We start from the raw sequence: 9,631 nt of genomic DNA on the forward strand, positions 1-9,631 counted from the left end.
GACTATGTGGGAATCCAGCGACACAGCCATTACGCTAACTGCTGGTTCCCAATATCCATTTCTTTGAGTCTTTTGGACGAGCATGCAACCTTCCCCAACACCAAGTAGTTTCCTCACAGTATCCTCAAGGTTTTGAATTAGGTACACTCTAGCACAGAAATTCACTATGTGGAAGAAACAAAGCAAAGCAAGGGAGTGGCTGGTGGATCCCAATTCAATTCTGTGATTATATGGCAGAACTCACAGTCTGCTAAGGGCCTGATGGTTTGAAAGGCCATCATGGCCTCCCAGTACAGTTGTTATTTTTATATAATAACTTAAGTATATAACTTCTTAAGTTGGATGTTCATTTCTAGAGAACTATCTATACTAATAAAAGAATTCTAACACTCAGATGACTTAAACTCATAATACCAAAAAAAAGCCACTGTGAAAATCATATCAAACCCTGATAAAATTATAATAAAACTTAAATCAGATAATGATTTTGAAGTGATGGGCTAGGTATGTTGACAATAAAATTTTAAAAAAGTAATTTAAAAAAATAAAGAAATCTACCAAAATAAAAAATAATAACAATTAAAAGGAAACTGATATTACAATATTAAAACTAGCCAGATCACATATTATTAATGTAAGAAAATAACCTATTTTAAAACATATTCTAAATAAACACGTAATTAGAAAGATATGCAATAGCATTAAGAACACAAATCACCCATCTTCATCTTCTCACTCAATGAACAAACTTCAGTGAATAGGATCAAGACCAATAAGAGATCACTAACAGGTTAGACACAGATTCCTCTCATTAGAAACCTCATTATCAGCATATGAGCAAAGGAAAATAGCCTAATGGGATTTAGTGGCTTATTTACTATCTAAATACTATTTCCACAAGCTTTAACTTACAAGGATCTGGCTCTTTCTCTCTCTCACACACACACACCACATGCACAAATTCTCATTAAAAATTCTGAAATACCCAATTTTTCTATTCATGTAGTTTTTTCTTTATAATAAGGGGAAGGTGTCACAAGAGGAGAGGGACTAAAAGCATGCACAGACTTATCATGGGTAAATCTATAGAAAGAAACTCTGTATACTAAGGTGGAAGATGAGAAGTTCTTTCTGGCTGGATGAAACAGAAATGCCCAAGGTTTTTCCCAAAATGTCAGGAATCTTTTAATAAGTTACTTTATGTCTCCTGGTAATTATCATGTGGAGGAGCTGGTGAGAGTTGGGAGCCATTCACTAAACCTTTGAAGAGAAGACTACAACAGAAATGGAAAAGTTTACTATCTATCCTAAACAAAATAAAACAAATGTGTAAGCATGAACTTTAAATTTCAGGGAATATACTGAAAATATTCTTTTAAGCAAGGGACAATTTTATAAGAAAATACTATTCAGTGACTTTTATTGTGAGACTATAATGATGAATCAATAAAATAATGTTTGCTTTCAGAAAGTTTACTATCCATTAGGAAGACAGATGAGTAGAGAAATAATTACAATACACAGCAACAAATGATAGAGGTAAAGACAATACCTATGAAAACAAAACCCTGCTTGGGAGAAGATGTGAAAACTAACTGTAAGTGAGGTGATAAAAAATTGAAATTAGCTACGAAATGTAAATATATATGGTATTTTAAATTATTATATTTTACTAAATATAAAAATAGATTTTTATAGGACCACTTTTAACCTCCTTCCCCAGGCCCTTTTTTTCGACAAGAAAATTACATGTCCTCTTTTATTCACATACATTTTTTCTACTGAACAAAAATATTTAACATTGGAAGCACATTTTGTGTAAAATGAATTTCATGTATGATTTCAAAGAATTTTAACTTGACCAGGAAAAAAGGTTATGTAAACAGAAATACTGAAATGAAATAGTTTAAGTGCTACTAGGGGAATATGAAGAAATTGCTATGAGAGCAAAGAGAGGAAAAAGGAAAGAGAAAACACCTAAATAAATGTTAGCAAGGACTGGGGCTTACTCATCTTCACAGCTGTGGGTCGTAACACAATGACTGGCTCATACACATAAATATGTAGGGGACTGAATTAAACCAGTGTATTTCCAAAAATATAATAGGCCGAGACTCACCTGGGTCTTAGAGTATTAGAACAGAGTTTACAGGTGCTCATGGAAGGCCAACAGGAAGATTAAACACTACATGTAAAGGCATGTGCTGGGAAAAGACTGAAATATCTGGATAAAAGGAAGAGGGAAGTGTTCAAGGGGAAACACAGGGCGAAGGGTGGGGACACAGAAGAGTTAGACAGAAGAAAGGGCAAGATCTGAGGCTGTGCGGGTAGGCTAGAGCTGGATGGCGAAGGGCTTTATTTACAAAGTTCAAATTTGGGCATATTTTATGCTAAAGCAATTGGGATTCCAAAAATGGTCTTGTTTTAAACAAGGACGTAATGCAAGGTTTGTTTTTTAAGGAAAGTAGTTTGCCGAAGTATAGGCTGGATCAAAGAGAAGTGAGATTGGCAGCAGGGAGATGGGCTGGCTATTATACAGACCAGACGTACACTTCGTTCTGGTGTAATATACTATATCTTATCTAAGAAATATGACTGTTCCAACTATCACTGGCACTCCCATCTTCCACCCCGAACCTTCCATCAATCTCTGTACACAGTTGCAACTTGCAGGACTACATCAGTTATTACAACCTAAGGTACCTGGCAAGTGCTTGAACATTTGCTGAGGAAATATTTAATCATGTATATAATTATCACTTTTCTCATGCTGTCCACTCTCCACTTTTAACATGTCCAGACTGCTGTCACAAAAAAGAACTGGGCCCAAGAAGTCATCAAAGAATGAGACAATCCGTTATGTTCTGGTGTGTTCCCACTTGTGTCTCTAGTTCCATCTTACTCAAGTTCCATCTGCCTTTTCAAATAGCCAGTTCAGTCTCCTCTTCCTATTTTGTCTTTCCTTTTAATTTCTACTCACCTTGTAATCTTAATCATGTATATATACATAGATCTACAAAATAAAACTTAAGGAAAAAACCCTTTCAAAGTCACTCATGTTTGAAAGTCACCTTACTGAATTTCTTTCAACTGGCCCAGTTTAGGTCACTATCTCAGTTAAAAAGTTGTTAGAAGGGCTATGTTTTTCATTTGATTTCAATATTTTATTGTTTGACTATTTGATACCACATGGTAATATCTAATTTTATTTACCTTTCAGAGTTGGTGAGTAAAGAGGTAGCATAACTTATTTTTCTAAATAACCCTGCTTATAAAAATCAGTGTTAAGACTTTTCTTCAACACTTCAAAAAGTCACATAATTAATCCTCTCAGTAGCAATTTTCATAACAATGTCACAGGGTGAAAATTACTGTTACTTTACAGAGAGTAACAGAATAATCTGATAAGCAAATCTGGAAATTCTTCCAACAAATTTCTACTGAGCAACACTTGAAACTTTTCTGATCCTCTTATTATCCTGAACCAACCAGTGAACCACTTACCCCAGCTGTTCTCTTCCCACTTATCTCTATAAAAAGTAAACACACACCACAGCAGAATGGAAAGCATTGCTACTCCATAATAAAGCCTCAATGAGGTGATAGCTGGCACTGTTTGAACTCTAGAGTTATTCATAACTCAACTATACAACTACAATTACCAGGAGGAAACTCATCACCTGCTTCTCTTCTAATTCATTCAAGCTGCCAGGCAGGGCCACTGAAAGGTGTGTTGTACTCCTGAGTGGTGCTGAAGAATTAACACCAAGAAGCAAGATTCCCAGAGGGTTTCTTTAAAGTTCCCCAGGTCTGCCCACTGGTTCCCCGAAAACTTCCTAATCTGCAAAATGCTACCTCACTTAACAGAGCCAAAGGGAATGGGCATTAGGAAGGAGGAGGAAGAAAACCATTAAATACCAGGTCTAGCGTACAAAGGGGTTAAGATGGACAGAAGGACTGATAAGGAAGACATCAGCATGCAGTAGGGTTAGTCAGGGAAGACTATGAGAGGTGGTTGTTGAACAATGGAGAAGTTTTGTTTATATCTCCATTTCAGTGAGAAGCTAAATTTACAAGTTAAACACTTTCAACAGAATGCTCTATAACACGAAGACATATATTCTTTTTAAATTATCGGAGTATCCATGACATCCTGATCTGAAGACGTTAAACTGGCTAAGGCAGAATTAAATAATTTTTAGAAACCATAATTAAAGTATGTTGCCCTACGTTTTGAGGTTTTAAAAAGATACAGAAGCATATTTTTATGAAACTTTAAAAATTTGCCCCAAACTAAACTAAACTAGATTCTTCTTACGTAAAACTAAGACTAAGCCACGAGATTCAATGACCCTAAACAAATACACTGCAGAAACTCGTTTAAAAATAGAATACACAAAAACTACCAGAAGAAACCATTCCGGAAACGGACTAAGTTGTCTTCCTGACACCCGGCTTTCGGGCTGAGACAAACTATTCTTCTAAAACCAAATTACACGAACCACAACAATAAAAATTAAGATGACAGGTCATCTCCCCCACTGTTTTCTTCCCATCTCTCACCCCTCAAAAATGAGGAAAAATAAAAAATTCTCATTTGAAAATAACAGACACTGAGCGGTGCCCGAGACACGAGGGAGCTGCAGAGGAAGACGGCGTGTTGCGAAGGAGCCCCGAGGGGTCGGCCTGGCAGCGCCTGGGCGAGAGGGAAGGAGCTTCCTCGGGGCGAAGGGCCGACAGCTCCCCGGAGCAGCCTCTCCAGGCCCCTGCTTTTGTCTGGGCCACAAGCACGGCCCAGTCCGGCCCCGGCCCCGGGGCTCCCGGCCCTCGTCCGCCCCGCGCCCTAGTACCCTGGCGCCGTCCCTCCCGCGCCAGGTTCTGCCCTCAGCCTCCTCTCGGCGCTCGGCGCTGCCCATCCCGACCCGGGCTTGGCCACAGAGCAGGACTCGGCCTGCCGGGCTCCGAGGCTGCGTCCTGGCCGCCCGCGCCCCTGGGGCTACCTCACCTGCATGCCCGGAGCCCCGGGGTCGACCCCCGTGTCCAAGACCGCGATGAGCACCCCCCGCCCGTCATATTCCGGGTAGCGGCAGAGAAAGGAGGCAGCTCCGGTCTCTTTCTTCGGTAGGAGACCGTGAAAAGGGAAGGGCTCCTCGGTCGCGGCGGTGGCCATGGACGCAGACTGGAGGACGAGGATGAGGCAAACTGCCAGGCTGCGCGCGGACGAGCAGCGCGAGGACACCAGGGCGGCAGCGAGCCGGGGGCGGGGCGAGGGGGCGGAGCCTGGTTGTCGTTCGCCAATCGTGGCCCACCAGGGTGAGGCATCCAATCATACTCTGCTACGTAGGACAACGGCGCCGTTCTCTGGAGCCAGGCCGGAGTGTTGCCCGAGCTGCAGAGAAGGGGGCGGAGCCAGTGCATTACTGGAGGGTTCGGTTCTAGAATCTGGGGTCTTAAAGAGACCCGTATTTAGATTTTTAGGGGATGGCTGTTCTCTTCTCCAAGGCGTTGGTCCCGACATCCTACACCGCAACGCTCTTTGAAAGCAGTGAAAGAAATGGACAATTAGTAAAGAGTAGCGGGAACCCTCAGCCTGGAAATGATGGTTGTGAACTTGAGGTTGTGGCGAAACTTTTTTGGTGCACCTGCTGCAGGGGCTTGAGCCAGGTACACTGACGGAGTAAAAGAGGCTGCGCGCATACGGGAGCCGGGAGCCTGCGGACGTTGGCAAGGTCCCCACACACGTTTTTGAAAGAGTCCAGAGTCCGTGGTGTAGGCTTTGTTCCCGTCATGCTGCGCCGGGCTGATGGGTTAAGAGAGGAATGGGGTGGAGACAGGCAATAGTTCCAGTCAACAGGAAGCGGGTTGTTGGCCATTCAGTCGATTTTGTAGCCAGTAACAAAGCACAAGTCTGAAACGGGCCCCTCCTATCTTCATTGCTTGTCCTTGCTTTTCAGAATTTCTGGAAATCATATGTTTATTTTCAGTTTCTGATGTCTCCTTAAGCTCTTCAATTATTAAGCCATAATTTGCAGTTTTTAAGATCCGCAGCGATGACTATCCGTTGCTATAAGCTGCACAGTGATCCTTTCATAATCGAAAGAAATTTTAGAGGCTAGTAAAAGTAAAAATGCGTTTTTTCTTACCCAAGTTTTTGAACCCCTTGAAATCTATACACCTGGTTAAGTTAAGAACTCCTGGTATAAAGGGAAGCCCTGTGTATATCCAGAGTATTTAGAAGATCCCCCATGAAGTCTCAAAAATTATATGAATGGCTGAGCAATGAGTTTAACAGATTCCTTCATCATGTATTCATTACATCAATCTTAGAGAAACATGTTCTTTCTTCAGCATAGAGGCAAAGGAGAAAAGCCAATGTTTACATCATCTCTAGTAAATAACTTCAATTACTTTACCAGAAAGGAAAAGAGAATGACAAACTTGCAAAAGACATTAAGAATAGACTTGAAGTGACAGAAAGGAATGGTGCCCAGTTTCGAGTGAACCATAGTACAATCACTTTATCTTCCACATGAGGAAACACAACTAGACAAATTTACTGCTGTAGGTTACAAAACCAGGTCATGAAAAAGCTAGACACTTGTTTTCACAGTCTGTCCCCAGTATTTTCTCCCATTCCTGGTTGTGCTTCCTTGCCACAATATTGTCCAATAAATGAATGGGAATGAATTGATCATCATGAAACCTAAGTGGAAGACTTTTTAATTAGATTTCTGTTTACAGTGTTTGTCAAGTTTTTTGGTCTTTTTGGTTATGTAGCCCCCCAAAAAATGTTCTATGAAAATGACATATCCCTTTGTAATTATGACATCTAAATTTCTCATTGTATGTTTTCTTTTTTTTTTTAAGAAAGGTTTTTGCTATAGGGCACATGTGCTTGCTGGAGAGACAGGGACAGAGAGACAGGGTGGCCACGCTGCAATTCCTTCTCCTTCATTCTCCTTTTGGGATTTTGGGCATGCACACACACAAATGCTCCTGGCGTGAGTTTTAAGCCACCGGGTCCAGGACTTGAACCATAGTCAATGACGTGGGAGTCCAGCGATGTGTAACCATTATGACATCTCCTGGTCCCCTTTCTCACTATATGATAAGAAAAATTATATAAGATGTAATTTCTGGCAGATTATAAATATTGGCATTCTTAAGTGAAACTTTCATATTACTCATTTAAATATATCCAGTTTAATGTAACTCTTTGTTACCGGACTGTTTAAAAGAATTTTTTTATTTTAGATTTTTTGGTATAGGGCATGTGCACTTGCTGCAGAGATGAAGAGAGACAGAGACAGGAGATGAGAAATCATGTGCCCCCAAGGGGAATGGCCACACCACTATCTCTCCTCCTCCACTCTCCTCTCAGGATCTTGGACACGTGTGCACACACACCCGGCGTGATTTTCAAGCCACTGGGTCTGGGTCTTGAACCACAGTTGGTCATGTGGGGGTCCAGCAATGTAACCACTATGCCATCTGTGTGCCCCACCATGGACTATTTATAAAATACCTAAACTTATACTGCTTAAAACTAGACATTTTACATCACGTTTCTTCTTAAAATTTTGTTTCTATTCTACACAGAATTTTACCTTAATGTTATTTATATTTATAATGGGGAGTAATATGACCATTTATTTGCAACAAAAATATGTATATTAATTTTAATTTAAAAAATTTTCTTGGAGTCAAAATATTAACATTTTCATTTTGGATTATCTTTCAGTTTTTGTGAAGTTGACAAACATGGTATGAATAAGTCTTAAACTTTGATGAAAAATTATACAACAAAATTAATTTTACTGAAAATGGGCTTTAAAAAGATGCATACATTGTATGAATTAGTCACACTTCTATTAATGACAGGACTAGTTTCTCATGTCTATTTCTCATATAAAATTGGAACCATCAGCTGGTAACCTCTTAGGAAGCAAAATCAGGATAGCAAAATACAATGTTACATAATATGCCTAGAAGGTGACGTGCAAAGATTTAAAAGCAAAGCCCTTCCATTTTATGAGCCATTTATGACAAATGTCATCTTTTGCTATAACCCTTGCCTAAATTGGTGAAAAGATAGATTTAATGAGACAAATGAAAAGCCATTCAATTTAACCATATATAAATTATATAATATATATATAATATATATATGTGTACGTGTATTCTGGGATGCTTTTAAAAGTCTACAACCTTTTACTAATTGGAAATCTTAATAAAAATAATTCTTAAAGAACAAATACAACAGATGCCTGGGATTGGTTATTGGACTTCAATTAAATAAAGTTTTACTGACAGTATTTCAATTACGGCTTTACTTTATGCTCCAGAGGCTTTAATACCTGCAGGTGGTGTATACTGATAAGAGTCAGGCTGTCTGTTTGTTTTTTTCCTAAAAAGTGGGAGACCCAGTTGTGAAATAGATGCAAAGGAGAATAGATACACAAGCACAATGTCAGACAGATAAGGTTAGAAAAGACTAGATTTCTCTCTCTCTGGTGAGAACATGCATCCTCCAGCAAATAAAAAAGAAAACAGTGGACATGATGCTTAAGCATCTAGAAATTGTGTTGAAATTCCCTGGGACTCTGTACCATGGTTGGAAGAACCACCTGTTTATATAATCCCCAAAATCACTTTAATTCAATACAAAATCTTTTCTTTGTCTTCAAGCCATACTAGTTTACCTATTACATCTGTTTACACGTTTTTCTCATTTTAGAAATGGCATTCTCAGCTAAGAGGAATGAACGTTAAGGTGAGGGTTGCGCTACGGTGACAAACTGGAGAGCTCATTGGTTATGGAAGGGAAACTCTATAGAAGAGGATACTTGGAAGACACGATGAGAGTATCGGTAAATAAGACGAGTTTAGACATGGAGAAGAAAGGCAAGGAAAGGACAAAAGAGGGTTAGTAGACCAAGGCATCAGTCACCCCGTGTGAGGTAAAGAAATCCGCTGGAGGCACAAAACCACCTCCCACACAGCTTTGTTCAAAGCAGGAAGCGCTGAGTCTCACGTCCACCTTTCCCAACACTTGCCCCACTGAGGCTCTAAGCTAACGCAGGGGGGCAGGGAGACAACCGCTTCTCCTTCGTCACCTTCTTTGCACCTATGGTTGCACCCGATCATTAAACGACTATTTAAAAAATCAATTTCTCAATTGATTGTGTAAGAATCCAACGTGTCCTACTCAGCTGCGTGGCTTGGAGAGCCTCAGCAAGGCGCCGAGGCCACGCCCCCGTGGGCGGTCCCAGCCAGGCCCAGGGCGCTGCAGGCCTCGGGAGGTGACCGGCGCGGGGAGCCTTTGACAGCTGCTCGCCGGTCTAGGACGCCGCCTCCCACCTGCGCTCCCAGTCCTCTCCAATCTGGTCCGACTTGCCTCGCGGCCTGGATCTCTCCCAGGCTTGGAGGCCCCTTAACTATTTCACTTCGCACAGGCACTTCCCCAAAAGAATCGTTGCTGGTTTAATTCCATCTGGACCTCTGCTTCTCTGAAGACCCGGACTGAAATCGCTGACAGCGGAAAACCTGAGGTTCATGCCTCAAAGCCTCACCGCTGCTGCCCTCTAAAGTTAAGAGCCGTCATTACCATTCCTATCAAAAACGCAGCTTC

General features: G+C 40.8%; 1 protein-coding gene across 3 annotated transcripts in view; it reads right to left on the reverse strand.

Moving 5' to 3' along the window:
- TPP2 (tripeptidyl peptidase 2) overlaps positions 1–5,244 on the reverse strand; it is an 81,617-nt gene extending 76,373 nt beyond the window's left edge. For 2 of the 3 annotated variants that reach the window (XM_006141512.3, XM_006141511.3), the window contains exon 1: positions 5,006–5,242. In XM_006141512.3, coding sequence (XP_006141574.1) covers positions 5,006–5,170 — 165 coding nt within the window. In that variant the 5' untranslated portion in view covers positions 5,171–5,242. Of the gene's footprint in view, positions 1–5,005 lie in introns of all 3 variants that reach the window. The other variant, XM_014592319.2, reaches the window with a different exon arrangement.
- Positions 5,245–9,631: the final 4,387 nt, after the last annotated feature.

Source organism: Tupaia chinensis, unplaced genomic scaffold (genome assembly GCF_000334495.1).
Source record: "Tupaia chinensis unplaced genomic scaffold, TupChi_1.0 Scaffold000057_1, whole genome shotgun sequence".
Lineage (NCBI taxonomy): Eukaryota > Metazoa > Chordata > Mammalia > Scandentia > Tupaiidae > Tupaia > Tupaia belangeri.